Source organism: Gregarina niphandrodes, assembly GCF_000223845.1.
Source record: "Gregarina niphandrodes unplaced genomic scaffold scaffold00043, whole genome shotgun sequence".
In the NCBI taxonomy this organism is placed as follows: Eukaryota; Apicomplexa; class Conoidasida; order Eugregarinorida; family Gregarinidae; genus Gregarina; species Gregarina niphandrodes.
In genome coordinates, this window is record NW_011645811.1 from 1 (window position 1) to 17,486 (window position 17,486).

The window sequence follows — 17,486 nt, forward strand, 5'->3', positions numbered from 1 at the left end:
GGCATGCGTTGAAATAGAAAAGGGAGATAGAAAATTTTGAGGCCAGTCACTTCACCAATCACATCACTCTTTTTGGGTCTCAACAGTAACAAAGGAGACATCTTGTTATAGATCTCTACAGATCAGTGTGCGCGGTCATTTACTGGGCTGTTTATCTTACGCTTGATCGTTCCTTTTACAAACCCCGGTCGCTTCATGCCTCTAATTCAAACAAGCCTTCGGTGCAGATGAAGGCCGTCTTAGGTATGGCTGCATTACCATCAGCCTGCGCAACATAACGCCCCACGCCGCGATAAACAGCCTCCCCTCCCCTCCCCTCCCCTCCCCCCTACGCGCCAGTCTTCGGCAAGCCCCCCCATCCAGGACAAGTGTGCAGAACATGACTCCACCGGGCTCGGAGCAAGAAGGTGCCAACAAATGCTCATGGCCGAGTCCGCCCTCCGAAACCGACCGCTGGAGGAGGAACCACCGACCGACCAGGAACCAGGAGACATCCTCGTAGTATTCGTCGACCCTGAAGTGGAGAGACGCTGAAGTGGAGATAGATCAATTTCATAATTAGGATGTTGAAGCGAAGCGAGAACCCCAGCTGACTCCCTGACACGAATCGACCACCGGGTGAGGAATCTTTCATACGAGACACCTCATGACAGCGTTAGCCAGTAGCAATTCCTCCATTCAGGAGCTCTCGTGTGCCTGCGTTTGATCAAGGCTAATAAGGCACGTGAAGAGCTCCTGAGTGGAGGGATTGTGACCGTGGGCACATCTCGCTGCCGCTGTCCCAAAGGTTCTGTAGCCTGGTCAACTGCCCCGTCACTCTTCGCCTGATCCGGCTAACACGCATACAGGCACAGTTGCGAACTGCTCGTTTTGTGTACGTCTCAGCTCAGCGAGAAGGCAGCAGGAACGAAATCCGAGGCATCCGCACGTCATCCTCCAAACTTCCGCTGACAACTCACGACACACCACCACGACTCTCGCGCCGTCGGGGACACGCAAGCTCGTTAAGCATTGCAGGGAGCATTGAGCCTCTGGCAGCTGTAGATTTTTGCCGCCTGCCCTTAATCCGGCAGATATGTACATTAGCCCATGCCAGCACGCTCTCTCTGACACAACGCCACAAGGCTACGTTTTTCGGGGGATCGAGTTATATTGGCGGCAACCCCCGGCGCTCCAATTCATTGGGCTCCGCAGGCGGGAAGAATTCCACGGTATCCGTGGACGTGCTTTTCTTCCGGTACGCCATCTCACAGGTAGACGTACTCCACCTCACAGTGCCTTCCACTCAACACCTGGGCACGTCGTAGCGATAACAACTTAATGTACGAACATTCACACGGTCCTTCCCAACGCGCGAAGTATGCCACCAGGAGTGGCTGGATTTTCGTGGGCGAAAAGCGATGACGACCCTGACGGACTTGAACTCGCCGTTCTCCTCGTGTGAGATGAAGAGGATTTACAAGATTGTGCTGGGCATGTTCGACCCTGATCATATAGTAAGAGAGACTCGTGGTTCATAGACTCTCGTCGTCGGCAGAGACGTCTATCGGTTTGTGAAATCACAGAAACGGAGCTGTACGAAAATGGAGTTGCGAAAGCTGGGGGTTTGAACGACCCTTTGATGGGAACATCTGATTATCGGGTTCCGTGTCAGACCTGTCATATGGATTGCCGAGCATGCCCTGGTCATTTCGGCCACATAGAGTTCGTGAAGCCAGTGTTTAATATAGGTTTTTTACCAGCCGTGATCACTGTTTTGCGTTGCGTTTGTTACTCATGTGGGAAACTACTTGTCTCTCAAGATGATGCGAGATTTCTGTCAGTGATGCGTATTCGTGGTCCGAGAGCTCGACTCGCCAAACTTTTGACCCTCTGCCGGACTAAGCCCTCTTGTGAGCCAGGTCCTGAAGGAGGGTGTGGCTGTCTGCAGCCCCAATATCGCAAGGATAATGTAAACATACTGGTTGATTTTGGTGCTGCGGCGGCGGCGGGAGGCGGTGGGGACGAGTCGGGTAGAGAGAATGGTGGTGATGATCAAATTGGTGATACAAAAAGAGTCTTTAGCGCAGAAGAGGTTCTAGCCGTATTCAGTAAAATAAGTGAACATGACATGAAGTTGATGGGATTTGACATAACATTCGCCAGGCCATCATGGATGGTAATTCAATCAATGTTGGTTATACCACCCTGTGTTCGTCCTTATGTTCAATTTGGAAGTGATAGGTCAGAAGACGATTTAACGATAAAACTTCTGGATATAGTAAAAGTCAATCGACAGCTGCAAAAGTACGAGTCGACTGGCGTAGCACAACACGTGGTTCAGGAAACAGTGGCTGTACTACAGTACCATGTGGCGACCTTCATGAATAATGAAATTCCCGGCTTGCCGGTGGCCACCACAAAGAGCAAAAAGCCTATGAAATCTATCCGAGAACGACTGAAGGGGAAAGAGGGCCGGCTGCGTGGAAACCTGATGGGCAAGAGAGTGGACTTCTCCGCCCGTACTGTGATCACCGGAGATCCTAATTTACAAATTGACCAAGTGGGAGTGCCCCGATCGATTGCAATGAACTTGACATATCCCGAGTTAGTAACGAGCATGAATCTGGAAATGTTGCGCAAGGCAGTTTCGAATGGCCCAAGTGTATGGCCGGGGGCTCGGTACATTACCCGAACGGACGGAACTAGATTTGACCTACGTCATTGTGCGGGTAACCCTGCAGTGCTACAATTGGAGCCCGGATATAAGGTGGAGCGGCACGTTCGAGATGGGGATTATGTCTTATTCAACCGTCAGCCTTCATTGCATAAAATGAGTATCATGGGTCATCGCGTGAAAGTTTTGCCATGGAGTACATTCCGATGTAACTTAAGTGTAACTGCTCCTTATAACGCAGATTTTGATGGGGACGAGATGAATATGCATTTAGCACAAAGTCATGAAACAAGAGCAGAGATAAAACATTTGTGTTTAGTACCCCGTCAAATAGTATCACCGCAAGGAAATAAGCCAGTGATGGGTATCGTACAAGATTCTTTGCTAGGTATAGCTAAGATGACAAGTCGCGATACATTTTTAACTGAAGATTTTATCATGACGATATGTATCTGGATTAATGAGTGGGATGGTATTGTTCCACCTCCTGTGATATGGAAGCCTCAGAAGTTATGGACGGGTAAACAGATTATTACTTTGATCTTGATAGGTGGCATGAAGGGACATAATTATCTAACAATAACTCGTGATGGTGCAATCCGGCTTCCAGGTCGTGATGACCCTGACCCCAACATGAGCATCAATGATGGACGAGTGATTATACGAAACAGTGAACATCTGGCTGGAGTGATATGCAAGAGAGTCGCAGGTACTAGCGGTGGTTCCATAGTTCATGTGTTGTGGCACCAATGCGGGCCGGAAAAGACAAAAGAAGTGCTGAGTTCGTTCCAGAAGGCGGTCAACAATTGGCTGGTTAGTCAAGGCTTCACCGTCGGCGTGTCAGATATAGTTGCTGATAAGGTGACCGCAGATAAAGTGAGGGACGCCCTCCGTGGAAGCTACGACAAAGTCGATGAGCTCATTGAATTAGCACGCAACGGACGACTCGAGACCCAACCAGGTAAATCTTTACTTGAATCGTTCGAAAATCGTGTTAACCAAGAACTAAATCAGGCTCGTGAAGCTTCAGGAAAAATCGCATCTGAACAGTTAACCAGCAAGAACAACATTATAGCTATGGTAGAATCAGGTTCCAAGGGTAGTACTATCAACATTTCCCAAATTATGGCCTGTGTCGGACAACAGAACGTCGAAGGTAAAAGAATCCCCTTTGGTTTTCAAGATCGATCACTGCCTCATTTTTTGAAGCATGACTACGGCCCGGATAGTCGTGGATTTGTTTACAACTCTTACCTCTCAGGTTTAACACCCCACGAGCTATTCTTCCACGCTATGGGTGGTCGAGAAGGTATCATTGACACTGCCTGCAAAACAAGCGAAACCGGATATATCCAACGAAGACTGGTGAAAGCAATGGAAGATGTGCTAGTCGCATATGACCGGACCGTGCGGAATTCTAACGGTGAGATTGTCCAATTTTTATACGGTGAAGATGGTATGGCCGGAGAGTACATTGAAGATCAATTTCTTGACTTGCTTCTATTGGATCACGAAAAAATCGAAAAACGTTATAAGCATGATTTCAGGTCTACCTCATACGGCGAAGGATGGTTGAAGAGTAAGAGCATACGGGATGAACTCATGTACAGCGTGGAGAAGCAGACAATATTGGTGAGTGAATGGCAACAGTTAATACAAGGACATAGACGCTTATGTACTGAAATTTTCTCAGACGGGGAAGCTAAGCAGCATTTGCCCGTTAACATTCCTCGCCTTGTGCAAATTGCGCAGGCGAAATTCGTCCAAGACGATAACAGTACCGTTAGCCCCGTAGATATAATACAAGCAGTCGATTCGCTGATTCTCAACGACGTTGTGGTGTTTAATGCACCATCGTCTGTCTCGCCATCGTCCACCACATACTTCACTAACAATGCTACCGGGAGTCCGAGCACCACTGCGACTAACACACCGACACTGAAGAATCGAACAAGTTCCAGCAGCATATTCAAAGAGGCTCAGATTAACGCCACTACATTGTTCGCTATCCATTGCAGAACTCAGCTGAACTCAAGAAAGCTAATAGAAAAAGACAAGCTGGGACCACTGGGATTAGATTGGTTGTTGAAAGAAATTGCCAGACAGTTCCAGAAGGCTTTGGCGGCCCCTGGTGAAGTGGTGGGTGCGTTGGCTGCGCAATCGATTGGGGAGCCGGCCACGCAAATGACGCTGAACACGTTTCACTTCGCCGGTGTGGGTAGCAAGAACGTGACGCTTGGTGTCCCTCGACTTAGAGAGTTAATTAACGTGGCGAAGACGGTTAAAACGCCGTCGCTAACTGTGTACTTGAAAGATCCGGCAGCACGGGATTCCGCGTTAGCAAAGGAAGTGCAATCGAAATTGGAGTACTCGACGCTGGAAAAGGTAGTTGCTGCTTTGCAAGTTGTGTACGATCCGGACCCTCTGAACACCGTCGTGGCACGAGACCGGGACTGGGTCACGGACTTTTACGAGTTCCCGGGAGAAGAGGAACAGGATTTATCAAAGTTAGGGAGATGGACGCTGCGGGTACAGCTGCTCGAGCGGCTCATCACTGAAGGCTTGACAATGCGCGAAATCGGCAAAAAGATCCAACAAGAGTACAAAAGCGATGAGCTGGACGTAATCTGGACAGACGACAACAACGAAGAATTGATATTGCGGATTCGCATAAAACAGCAACCCTGGGAAAAGCACGACGATGACGCTTCCGGCGGCGTAGACGAGTTGAAATTCCTGCAAGCGTTTGCCTGCCACGGGTTGAGTCAGTTGTCGATTCGAGGGATTCCGAACATCGTCAAGGTTTATATGCGGGAAGAGAAATCTGCACAGTTCGACCCCGCCACGGGTCGATTCCCTCTGGCGTCGGGCAAGTGGGTGCTGGATACAGACGGCTGCAACTTGGCGCAAGTATTGGTCGTTGACGAGGTGGAGTTTGCCCGCACGACGAGCAACAGCATTGTCGAGGTACTGGACACTCTCGGCGTGGAGGCTGCACGCAAGATGCTGATGCGCGAGATCCGAGCAGTCATTTCTTTCGACGGCAGCTACGTCAACTACAGACACCTGGCCATTCTGTGCGACGTGATGACGCAACGCGGAGCACTAATGCCTATTACCAGAAACGGCATCAACCGCGTTGAAAAAGGATGCATTGCAAAATGTTCCTTTGAGGAGACGGTGGAGATCTTGATGCAGGCGGCGTGTTTTGGTGAGGCCGATTATCTGCGTGGTATTACGGAGAACGTTTTGGTGGGCCAGATGGCGCAGTTCGGTACGGGCATGTGCGACATCCTTATGGACGACACCCGTTTGAAAGACCCCTCCACGCGCTTCGAAGAAGGACCCGGTGCCGGAGCCGACGGTTACAAATCAGCTTCCGAGCAGCCTGCGTCTTTCGGCGAGTTCACGTCGGCTCCCTTCTCGCCCTTCTCGCCGTCGCTACAGTCGCCTGTCATGAGCCCCTCGCAGCACCTCTCGCCCACCTCGCCGCTACAGTCGGTCTTCTCGCCCACGCAGCAAGCCTTCAACAGTCCCATGATCACGAGCCCCATGAGTCCGGCAGGTTTCATGTCGCCGGGCAGCCCGGGACGGTACTCGCCCTCTATCGCGTCGCCCTCAGCTTTCAACTCCCCTACATTCAGCTCGCCCACGTTCATGGCCACCTCACCCACGATTGCTTCGCCCACTTCGCCTCTGTACAGTCCCTCCTCACCTACATACAGTCCTACCTCACCTACATACAGTCCCACCTCTCCGACATACAGTCCTACCTCTCCGACCTACAGTCCCACCTCACCCACCTACAGTCCTACCTCCCCCATGTCCCCGTCCTACTCCGTCGCCAGTCCTTCCCTTATGAGCCCCTCCAACATGCTCAGCCCCGTCATGAGTCCCACCATGATGAGCCCGCTCGCAAACCCCACCTCTCCAAACTTTTCGCGCGTCGTCGCCTCCCCTGTCTACTCACCCTCCTCTCCCGCCTTCGGAATGGGTGCCCTTAACCCCCAGTCACCAGGCGCCTACTCCCCCACCGCGCAAGCCTACTCTCCCATCGGACTCGTCACCAGCCTCGCCGCCGAACCCACGGCACCCCTCTCGCCCAGCGCCCTCCAAAGCCCCCGGTACGACCCCATGATGTCCCCAGGACCGCGGTAATGCACGCGACCACCACCATGATGGGGCTCATATGTTTTTGATACAAACTGGATTGGTTTTCTGGACTGGCTTTGCGAGCCTGTTTGGGTCCGCCCCAAGCGGGAGCCCGCAACAAGACGCCTCCCCGCTCGGGGCCTCCCTGCCTGACTGCGGATTTGTGGGGGGCCTGCCTTCTGCTCAGCTCCTGCTGTCCTACGAGTATTGTTGCGTGATGGACAAAACCGTCATCTCCGTCCCGTTACCGAACAAGGCCTTGTTCCGCGACCAGCCGTCAGGCCGTCTTGTGCTCCTCTTCCAGAACGCTACTTGGGCGCGATCCGGCGATTCGGCCTGGGCTTCGATCCAAGATATACCGATTAGCACTGTCACGTCAGCTCCGGGTAACTGTCCATCTGCGGTCGTGGATCGGCTTGACGCGTTTTTCACATCTACGGAGGAAGGCTCTGTGGAGGAAGATTCTAAATCGGAAGACGGCCGCAGCTCGGCTTTGGACAGGATCCAGTTGCACATGGACAGTGTAGGGACCCACGACGCGGTCTCGCTGAAGGCAGTTTTTGTTGAGACGGCGGAGGGTCAATACACCACAACCACGGAAAGAGGGGTCAAGGAAGACGACATCGCTGCGGACATTGCGAATGAGATTCTATTGGCGAGAAAGGCGTCTGCTGTGGCACCTCGCAATAGCCCTTCCAGAACCGAATTTTGTCAGAGCGGCGACGATGTGTTTATGGTGGTTCCTGAAGCGCTGGTGACAGCACAAACTGCAGGTCACAGTCGTCACACCTGGATCGTGGGACAGGAGGTTCGCCCACGGAGCAGGAACAACGCCTTCCTTCTTTTGGATTTTTGATGTCTTTTTCTTCCGGTGAAGATTTCGAGTCAGTATCTTCGGACGTTTCGAGGGGAGGTTTTTCGTTGTTTGAGGAGCGCCGGGAACGCCCGTTATTGGAGCAGCACACGCTATCGGAGGTACGGAGTTGGCACAATCACCCGTGGTCAGTACCACCAGGTTCCGTTCCTGAACCGATGCGAAGAGTCAGTCAGGAAAGATCACACGCCGGTCAAGGCGACGCGGGTCAAGGCAAAGCCCTTCGGAAAGCAAAGGTATCAGTGATTATCAAGTGCTGTTGCTAGCTAAAAGGGAATCACACGTCAGCCGGAATAAACAGCGTTAGAGCAGTGTACATGCGATTCAAATTGGGATCGAATAGCACAGGACTTTTGATGTACGCGAAAGCCCGATCCAACTCGATCTGCGGTGGCGTCCCTTCAACTACCTTCCCTATTTTTCCTTCCTTTGTTGAGCCGACCGACCCCAGTTGGCCAGTGCCTGCGTAACTAAACCCGTACTGCCCTGAGCCGAACTCCAATGGACTTTCAGCTGGATGGTCCAAGAGTCGATGTTGAAGCTTCTCAATGTACTTCACCAGTTCTCGATTCTTTCTTTCCAGCTCCAGATTAAGTCTGTCCTTCATGTCGCATTTGTCGCAATGGATTTTGATGCACTCAAAGCAACCCACAACGTCGCAAGCTTGCGACGAAAATATGAAGGTATACCCCGGAGGGGGCACCATTGACTCGTGCTCTGTCATAGCACACGCGTGTGGTCACACTCATCCGGGATTGTTTATTTGCGCCTTCCTCTTTGGAGATGTAACAACCGCGCACCGTCGGGTGTGAGCAGCCAGCCCCAGGGGTCTGCGGTGCTGCTCATTTCAAATAAGTTATTTTTCTTTTGACCCGAGCATACCATCTAAAAACAAGCATTCTTCGCTTGTAGTCATCTATTTTCGTTTATTGACATTCTGTACATTCTCCTTTCCCCGTTTCCGTCTAGCAGCGGCAGCATCGGGTCCATCCGTGGTTGTGACTTCCTCCAGGGGCCTAGCGGGTGGTAGTCTATCAATTTCGAGCATTCGGATTATATCATGCTGAAAAGCTTTGTACCAAGGCTCAAATCGTTTAAGGTCAGTCTTGACATCTTCGAACCAGGGATGGCTTAATAGATATCTGCAGGCAGTTCTCTTTTGTGGGTTGATTGTAAGTAGTCTGGTTACCAGGTCATATCCAAGATCATCTAGTAGACATAATTTTTGTCTTAAATTACCGTTAGTCCATTGGGGAAAGAAATCACTCCAAAAGGGCAAAGTGCGAAGATAGGATTCTGATGTACTAACGGTAGGATTGGTTGTAATAACCGGTGAGGTACCTAGGGCCTCAAATATTAGTAGGAGGGTATGTACATCACCACGACCCGAGAATAAAGGCTCAGGCTCTATTCGCTTATTGCTGACTGAAATTCTGAATTTGAATAATTCGGCAATAACACAGCCTATGCTCCAATCATCCACCAGCAAGCCGTAGTTCTCATCTCCTAATAGAACTTCCGGGGCCCGATACCACATGGTCTGCACCTCTCCAGTTTGTGGGACTACATGGTCGTCTGAGGTAGGTCTTCCGCGTACGAAACGTGCGAGTCCAAAGTCTGCCACTTTTAATAAATCATCGTCAGACCAGAGTATGTTGGCAGGCTTAAGGTCCCGATGCATGATACCGCGAGAGTGACATACAGCCACGGCGTTCAGTATTTGCCAGGATATTATTTTGGCCTCCTTCACATACTCCAAAGGTAACCGTACGTCGGTCAAATTACTGCCCGCCGCACTATGATGACCACTGTTTCTGTACTCCAAGGGACGTACCCACTTCGTCTCATTACTCAGGTGTTTCTTCACCAGTTCCTGTACTTTGTCTCTCAGGGTGCCCCTACATAACTCCATCACCACAAACATCTCCGTCAGAGAACCGTTGGCCGGCATCACAACCTCCTTTACACTTATCACGTTTGGATGGTCCACAGACTTCACAGCATTCACCTCTCTCAAAGTCGTACTGGGCACACCCTCGTTCTCATCCAAAGTCTCCGGCATGAAAATCTTGATCGCGCGACGCTCCGAAGGGTCATCTCGCTTTCGTACCCGGAACACCGTGCCATACGTGCCCTTACCCAGCACATCCGATGGACCCGCTTCAAACACCCCCTCTGATGTATGGAATGTTTTCACTAAAGACATCAAGTACTGTTATCTGCTTCCACCAACTGAATTAACCAGCTGAATTAATTGGTTGGTTCAGACCGATTTAGTGTGCAGGTAACAGTGTACAGGTAACAGTGTATAGGTAGCAGTGTGCAGGTAGCAGTGTATAGGTTGCGTAATGCAGGTAGTGGCTGCGGGGTCTTACTAAAAGAAAAATGTTTTCTGATGAACTGAATTTGAAGGAGCATGAAGCATCGAAGGTGGAGCATGAAACATTGGACATTGACGAAGACGATGAGGTCGACAACAGCAGCAGCAGTGCGACTGCGGTGCAGCATGCCGCCGACTTGGGTGTGCGCAGAGGGACCTGGCTGGCTTCAGACGTATCCGCGACAGATGAAGACGACTCGTCTACCTCCAGCGACCCTGTGGTTCTACATCGAGGGCTGAGGGCACGAGGACTGTGCGAGACCAAAAAACTCTCGGTTTTAGATGACGATGAGTGGATCAGGTATTTTGCTCCTACCAACTGCCGCTTCTCTCTGCTGCATGCGGTAAAACAGCACTGCATCATTCCAATGTCTTCTAACTTGGCCCTCCCACGTAAGGCGGCGCTGGAAGCTTTGGTACTTGGATCCGGCAGTCCCCGGGGTCGGGCACTGGTTCGCGAATTGTGCCAAAGGTTTGAGAAGGTATACTGCATCGGTCCTTTGACTTTGAAGGACCGTTTGCCAGCGAGTGACAAGGTTATATATCTTCAAGGAAATGTGTGGGAGAGTGATCTTGGAGTTGGCAGTACAAAGGGTATGTCCTGGTGGGATCATTTGGGACAACGAGTTACTCACATTTATATCACCTACTCATGCCTCGAAAACTTACCCATAGAACCCGTTTCAGAGAATGGCTCCGATCTACACTCAAACAGTACTTGCCCTTCTGGCAAGTGTCCTGGCAAGTGTAAATGTTCACCTGGCCACATTGTCCCAACTGTAGATGATTACGACACTCTGAAGCCGGTCATTGATAGGAGGCTCCATGGCATGTACCAGAATGTATTCAAACTATGTAACATGTACCATCGGAAGTGCATCACTAGCTTCAGTCATCTGACTTCACATCTGATCACTAAAAAGTTTCGCGGAGGTCATGGTATTATCTTAGAAGGAGATTATTTAGACATCGACTCATTGCAAGAGTTTGAACGCCTGTATTTCCCATGCGAAGAAGACATCATGGAAACAGCGTCATTGCAGGAATGTGTTACTCCAGACAGAGGCCCGACACCTCATACGAGTAGTTCTGAAAGAAGCACGGAGGTTCCTACTTCCCCGAGATCTCTACCGATGATGGAACAAAATTTTTCGTTTTCGAAGAAACAGTCGTTTCGCAGTGACGTGGCCCATCAGCAGAGTGTATTTCCTTTGTTGTGCTGGGTGGATCTGGTGAGTGAGGCCCTCTTGATGTATGCTTTTGAAACGCACGGTTACGATGTGTGCATGATTCGAATTCCGGGTGATGTCCTTGGCTCTTGTATATCCCGTAGACACGGTTTGTGGTCTTTACTGTCGCTGTGCATGTCCGTAAATTGTTTGCCTGGCTTCATATCTGATGACGTTATTATGGCAACCTTTCATGCCATGGAGCCGGTAATGAGATTCGCTGTGCCCCTAAGTATGCGCCATAATCATCGGATATACCATTTGTTATTAAAGAAGGACTATGATATCTTACCCATACATGGCACGTCGAGATTATGCTATGATTTGCCAGACGTTCAAGACGCGTTTATGAAGTTAGGTATAATATTGCCGATCATAAATCGTGTCGAATTTGTCACTAGACTTCAGGAGCTCGGCAATGGAGTGAGTAGAGTACAGAAGCGTGCCGTGGAGTTCGCATTGGACCTACTGGACGTTGTTGATGACAATACACGAATTTCAGTTGTCAATTCACGGACTGACCTTGATTGGTTATTGCTAGCCCATCCAGAATTACTTGTTCATCATGACAACAATCGCATGCTATCATGGATGAATGGAATGGTTAGCGGGATGGTAGCCCCAAAGGAAGATGTAATAAAGAATATTGGAGGTGAATGCTTGGTATCGTTAACTCTTTCATTATTGGGTCGTGGACTTTTAGACTTGCCATCCCGATATTATGAAGATCGTACATTGGATGTAATTATTAGAGAACTAGAATTGAACAAGAACGAATTAAATAGTAGTTGCGTATGTGGTGGTAATGATGGATGTATATGTTCTAATACTAATTTGTATATGACAATGTGTAATGGATGGAATAGATTGATACATGTTTCATATCATCAGAAATTATCTCCATTAGCTATATTATATATAGAGCGACTATGTCATTTATCCTTATTTACAGTTCTCAATATGATACGACAAGAAACGTCACCCATAACGCCAAGAACCAACAAATTATCTGTTCGAGTTTTGTTATGTTTTGGTGTATCAGGGAGTGAAGAATTAGCTACTGCTTTAAGTGTGATAGATGAGGTGGATGTGGTGCATGATTATCTGATATGTAACCTATATGGTAATAATTATAGGTCATCAAAGTTTACATCAAGTTTAGTGGATCCACGGATTAATGATTATGCATGTTTAATATCATTATTAGAATCGGAGAATTACTATTCTAATGTTCGCATGTACTCTACTCATAAGCAATACAATATCTATTCCCAGGTGTTGAATACTATTCGTAAATATCCAAGTACTTATAATAATTTGACATGTTATAGTCTATTAGGAAGATGTCCTGATCTGGGTTTACGATATAGACTTTTGGACTATTCAGAATTTGTATACAACGAGATACTAAATGATGACATTATGAAGAATATAACTACCATACAAATTCGATTTCATAAGCATTTGATTCTACAAAATAATATTAGTAAAATATATTTATTTAATTATAAATATAATTTATATAACATAAAAATATTAATAAATTTATATAATTATAATATTGGCTATGGTGTTGGCTATGGTGTTGGCTATGGTGTTGGCTATGATGTTGGCTATGGTGTTGGCTATGGTGTTGGCTATGGTGTTGGTTATAATATTATACCTATCATAATTCATCGACGTATTGGCAGTGCAATATATAGTACTATGAATACTATGGTGGACCATGAAATTGATAATAATTTAATTAAATTATATAAAATATTTATAAATTTTATTAAATTATCTTATCATAATCTTATTACCATTGAAGATGAAATTGCTCTCATGTTCTTAAATGAGCACCCCAGGCTACAACCACCAAGACATTTTGCTGTTCCTGTATACTATTCGGATCTTATTAAGTCACCTATCACAACTATTAATAAACTCCTGACACAATCTACGATTCCTCCTCTGATACAAAAAGACGGAGCAGAAGGGGTAGGAGGGGGGTTTCGAAGTTTCAGTTTTGGACGACGTGTCCCTAATATGTTATTTGGTCATGAAAAGTACATCATAGAATTCATCGAGAACAAACCCAAAACAAAGTATCAAGTCCCATTAGATGCAATCGGTATAAAACCAACATACATCCAACGTAGCTTCGCAGATTATCAACTTCGATCTGTTACAGAAAAGGCAAGAGGAAGATGTGCCATCGAATCTATTATATGGCAGTGCATGGTCAATAACTCTATCGATATCAGTCTCTATTATGATGAGCAAGGCAGAATCAAAAAATAATAGAGAAGTTTATATTAAGGTCTTGAGAAAAGCTCTCGTAACTTGTGCCGATCTCTCTCCTGCGAGTTTGGCGAATGTGTGGTAGTCAATGTGATCTTCTGCCGTATCCGAAATTGACCGAACCACGATGGCTGGGACCTTAAATTGTTGGCACACATGCGCCACTGCGCACCCTTCCATTTCTACCGCTTTTGCTTCGGGCCAATAGTTGAAGAAATTCTTCTTCACTACTTCAGATTCACAAAAAGATTCTACCGTAACAATCAACCCTTGGTGCACGCGGATGCCATGCTCCTCCAGCTGCTTCTCGCAGATGGAGTGAAATGCAGCCAGGAGGTCTTGTGACGGATGGAACTCCTCCAAGTCATCCGGAACCTGGCCGTACTTAAGGCCGAAACAGCGATTATCTACATCTCCATATACCAGTCTATCACTAACTACCACGTCGCCTATTTTTAAACCCGTCGCCAAGCCGCCGGCAGATCCAGAGTTGATGACTCGCTGCGGTTTAAACTCTGCACAGGCAACGGCCGTGGTGGCCGCGGCGTTGGTTCTTCCAACGCCACACTGCACTAGCACGACGTCGCAGCCCTCCAACTGCCCGCAAAAGAACTCCTTGCCGCCCAACGTCCGGCTCGTGACGTTGGTCATGCCAGCTTTCAACGGACTCAACTCCGACTCACATGCCACAACGATCGCAGTCCTCCCGCTCATGGTTTTTTAAAAAAAAACGATCGCCGGGCACGGCTTCGTGCCCTCTGAGCAGCCAGAACTCACTTTTTCTCAGCGTGGGACATATTCTGCCGCGCCGCTATGGCGGGAGCCTGAGTGTGGTCCACCACTCCTCCTCGACGGGATTGATGCCTGCGAATGAAATTCGTCAATCCGTCGATCGATTCACCTCCGTGACCCGTGCTAACACCCCAAAAAAGCAAAGGGCTTTCTGGGATAGCCGGGTCGTGTGCAGCCTCGAGCCATAGCACACCTAAGCACCCCACGGGTTGCTGCTTTGCTTAGTCTTCTAAAGCAAGCCCCAAGACAAAGCAACCTTCTGGGCCTTCACATTCTCGCACAGAGATAGGGGAATTGTGTTCTGCTGGTACGCCGACGCCACCAAAGAGAGCAGCTGACGGCCGCGTGTGGTCCAATTCAATTGCTGGTTCGGTTGGAGCAAGGTCTGGACTAAATCATGGACGGAAAGAAGGACAGTCTCGTCTGATGAAAGGGTGGGCGGAGGCTCAGCTTGGTTTGGCGAAGGATGTGCCGAAGGAATGCGAGTGAGAAAATAGTCGCATAAACTCGTCAGAATTTGGTCCTGTATCTCAGGGGTGGCATTACATCCGAGTAGACGGACCAGAGGCTCTAGTTGTCCGAGTCGCTGTATGGAAGCAGGCACAACCAGCGGCGGTGTTGGCCCGACCAAGTAGAATGTAGGTGATGAAGGTGATTTCATCTTGTAGGTGGTCAGGTCCCAGTAGCATCTCTGGAACCAGGAGTTAGAGCCCAGACCGGTACCGGAGTTGAGTTGCCGTGTGCGGATGATCCAGGCTAGATCCTCGTAGCAGTCGATTCGCATTGCGGCCGCCGCCCGAACGGGGTCCAGCGGGTGCATTGCAGCTACAGCCAACACACGTGCACACTTTTCTTGGAAACCCTGGCAGGAGTCGACTGCGTCCTTGGTCGCAAAGGTGTCGTCCTTCGTCGCAAACCCGTCGTCCTTCGTCGTAAAGCCGTGTTCTTGATTAGCTTCATTAGCACGACTTAGTCGGTCGTTACTCCGAGCGGACTCGTTTCGGCTGTGAGCGTAGGCCAGTAGACGAACCAGTAGCACGTAGGACACCGTCAAGCAGAGAGGCACTGAGCATTGCAGAAGTTTGACAGGCAGGTGATCCAGGAGAAGGTCGTAATACGCAGTCCACAACTCCGGTGCTGGCAAGCGACCTGCCTTCAGATCCGCGCATGCAGACCACAGCGTCCCGAGGACTACTTTATCCAGTTGTGAGGTCGGAACGTTTCTCGCCTTCCTTAAATACTCGGCCGTCACCCGCCAGGCTGCCGAGGCAGGCAACTGGACGGGCTGCATACAAATTTCACTAATGAGGAAATTACTTAACGGACATTTGTGCTGCTTTAGCACCTCTGTGACAAACTCAACCTTGCAACGCACGAGGCGTTTTCCCGCCGCCGCCAAGGTCGGTTCTTCTAAGTCCAAGGTCGTGCACTCCCTGTTCGGCGAATTCCGACTTAGCATGTCATCGACACAGCCAAGCAGTCTAACACATGGTTCAACGTCTTCAATGTCGTCACAGCCCATGACTCCCGGACCACGGCGCCGGCAACGCGTCTTTTCGTTTTTGAGTTTTTGCACCTGCGCCTCACAGAAGAGGATAACCAGATTGCTCACCTCTTCGTCATATTTCACTCCCTCCACGGTTATCAACTAACGGTGGACGATGTGTAGGCCGGTGGACAATGTGAACATGTGCGGTGGAGGTTGGTTACTGAGCATAGAAGGACAAGCCGTTGAAGACTGATTTGGTTCTGAATTTTAAGAAGCATTCTGATGTTGTCATCGTGCAGGAGCCGCCGCGTGAAATGGTGGACAACGGCTGACACGTCTTGTGGGTACCGCGACACCGCTTGACTCAGCAGCCTCCGGAGTGTGGTAGCATGCCGCGGGAAACACTTATTGGGTCGGGTAGTGAGAAGCATCTCGATGCCACCCACGACGCAGGCCTCAAAGCCGAAGACGCTGTGCTCGACCAGCCGTGCGAAACGCCTGGCCAGAATCTCCGATGCTTCGTGCATGCTGTCGCTGCTAGTGTCAGCTCCGCTAGTGTCAGCTCCGCTAGTGTCAGCTTGCATGGGGATGAGTTTGAGAATGGCGCCACGACCTTCGTCATGGAAGTTCCCTCGGCCTATCATTTCTTGCACGACTGCGTGGGCCAGAGCTCTGACACTGCCGTCGTCGTGCCAGATAGCTAGCGCGATGGCTTGCCTCAGTAAAGGCTGCAAAAGGACTGGCTGGGGGTGGCTGTCTTGCAGAAATCGCGCAAGAAGCCAAAGACTGGTCAGGACGACGCGATGAACCGTTGCCGCCTTTTGGGGATATATGGCGTCTTGGTAGGCCAGTCCTTGCAACCACACTTCTACGAGGCGGTGGTCGTCTCCACTGAGGTAGTTCACGACCAAACTTGATCGGGGAACTTTCACATACGAATAAAATGCAACCATTCCCGCGCTGTCCGGACGAGCAATTAATGACTGGTCGATGTACTCTCGGTGGAATGGCTGAAGCTCATAAAGGCACTCACCTGCGTAGGCCGCAATGCGAGTCGTTCTTGAATTCATGAACTGTCCAAGCACGTCGAGCGGGGCCAGCTCCGTTTTCGGCAACAGATTCCTGATGACCCTTATTTTAGTCAGCTCCTGCTCCACGGTCGCCGCAGCAGTACTACCCGCCAGCATGCCCACTAATCGCGTCGCCTCGGCGGCGCCATACGACCCATCCAGTTTAGACAGATGACTCAACATCAGCAGCAGCATAGACGAGTCGTTCGCCGCCGACTCGTTCGCCGCAGACTCGTTCGCCGCCGACTCGTTCGCCGCCAACTCGTTCGCCGCCAACTCGGTAGCCGCCGACTCGGTAGCCGCCGACTCGTTCGCCGCCGACTCGTTCGCCGCCAACTCATTTGCCGATGACTCATTCGGTATAGTTAAGAACTCCATCACAGAACAAGGCCGCTGGGACTGGTTGAGTACGTATATACTGGCCAGCAGTTCGGCGCTGCTCTCGCTTGTGTTGGACCCGCCCATCCTGAAGACAGTGAGGGCATATTTTCGAACTCGATCGAGTGTTTGCAGGGTTGTAGGGAACGGTATCAACAAAGCCTCGGACAACCAGTGACA

The 17,486-nt window shown here is 49.7% G+C and overlaps 7 protein-coding genes across 7 annotated transcripts; 3 read left to right on the forward strand and 4 right to left on the reverse strand.

Annotated features, from left to right (window-relative positions):
* Positions 1 to 1,400: 1,400 nt before the first annotated feature.
* RPB1 (DNA-directed RNA polymerase RPB1 subunit) lies at positions 1,401 to 6,814 on the forward strand (the record flags this gene model as incomplete). The annotated part of the gene is made up of 2 exons (XM_011134479.1): positions 1,401 to 1,496; positions 1,538 to 6,814. 2 exons carry the CDS (start codon positions 1,401 to 1,403, stop codon positions 6,812 to 6,814), a joined length of 5,373 nt encoding a protein of 1,790 aa, XP_011132781.1.
* Positions 6,815 to 7,025: 211 nt separating this feature from the next.
* On the forward strand, positions 7,026 to 7,664 carry GNI_151370 (hypothetical protein; the record flags this gene model as incomplete). Its single annotated transcript, XM_011134480.1, has 1 exon — positions 7,026 to 7,664. The coding sequence occupies one exon, from the start codon at positions 7,026 to 7,028 to the stop codon at positions 7,662 to 7,664; it is 639 nt and encodes a 212-aa protein (XP_011132782.1).
* A 295-nt stretch (positions 7,665 to 7,959) lies between these two features.
* Positions 7,960 to 8,406, reverse strand: GNI_151380 (hypothetical protein; the record flags this gene model as incomplete). The annotated part of the gene is made up of 1 exon (XM_011134481.1): positions 7,960 to 8,406. One exon carries the CDS (start codon positions 8,404 to 8,406, stop codon positions 7,960 to 7,962), a length of 447 nt encoding a protein of 148 aa, XP_011132783.1.
* Positions 8,407 to 8,598: 192 nt separating this feature from the next.
* GNI_151390 (protein kinase domain protein) lies at positions 8,599 to 9,888 on the reverse strand (the record flags this gene model as incomplete). Its single annotated transcript, XM_011134482.1, has 1 exon — positions 8,599 to 9,888. The coding sequence occupies one exon, from the start codon at positions 9,886 to 9,888 to the stop codon at positions 8,599 to 8,601; it is 1,290 nt and encodes a 429-aa protein (XP_011132784.1).
* A 179-nt stretch (positions 9,889 to 10,067) lies between these two features.
* Positions 10,068 to 13,577, forward strand: GNI_151400 (hypothetical protein; the record flags this gene model as incomplete). Its single annotated transcript, XM_011134483.1, has 1 exon — positions 10,068 to 13,577. The coding sequence occupies one exon, from the start codon at positions 10,068 to 10,070 to the stop codon at positions 13,575 to 13,577; it is 3,510 nt and encodes a 1,169-aa protein (XP_011132785.1).
* Positions 13,578 to 13,586: 9 nt separating this feature from the next.
* Positions 13,587 to 14,291, reverse strand: GNI_151410 (5'-methylthioadenosine/S-adenosylhomocysteine nucleosidase; the record flags this gene model as incomplete). The annotated part of the gene is made up of 1 exon (XM_011134484.1): positions 13,587 to 14,291. The coding sequence occupies one exon, from the start codon at positions 14,289 to 14,291 to the stop codon at positions 13,587 to 13,589; it is 705 nt and encodes a 234-aa protein (XP_011132786.1).
* Positions 14,292 to 14,598: 307 nt separating this feature from the next.
* GNI_151420 (hypothetical protein) lies at positions 14,599 to 17,393 on the reverse strand (the record flags this gene model as incomplete). The annotated part of the gene is made up of 2 exons (XM_011134485.1): positions 14,599 to 16,017; positions 16,080 to 17,393. The coding sequence occupies 2 exons, from the start codon at positions 17,391 to 17,393 to the stop codon at positions 14,599 to 14,601; spliced, it is 2,733 nt and encodes a 910-aa protein (XP_011132787.1).
* Positions 17,394 to 17,486: the final 93 nt, after the last annotated feature.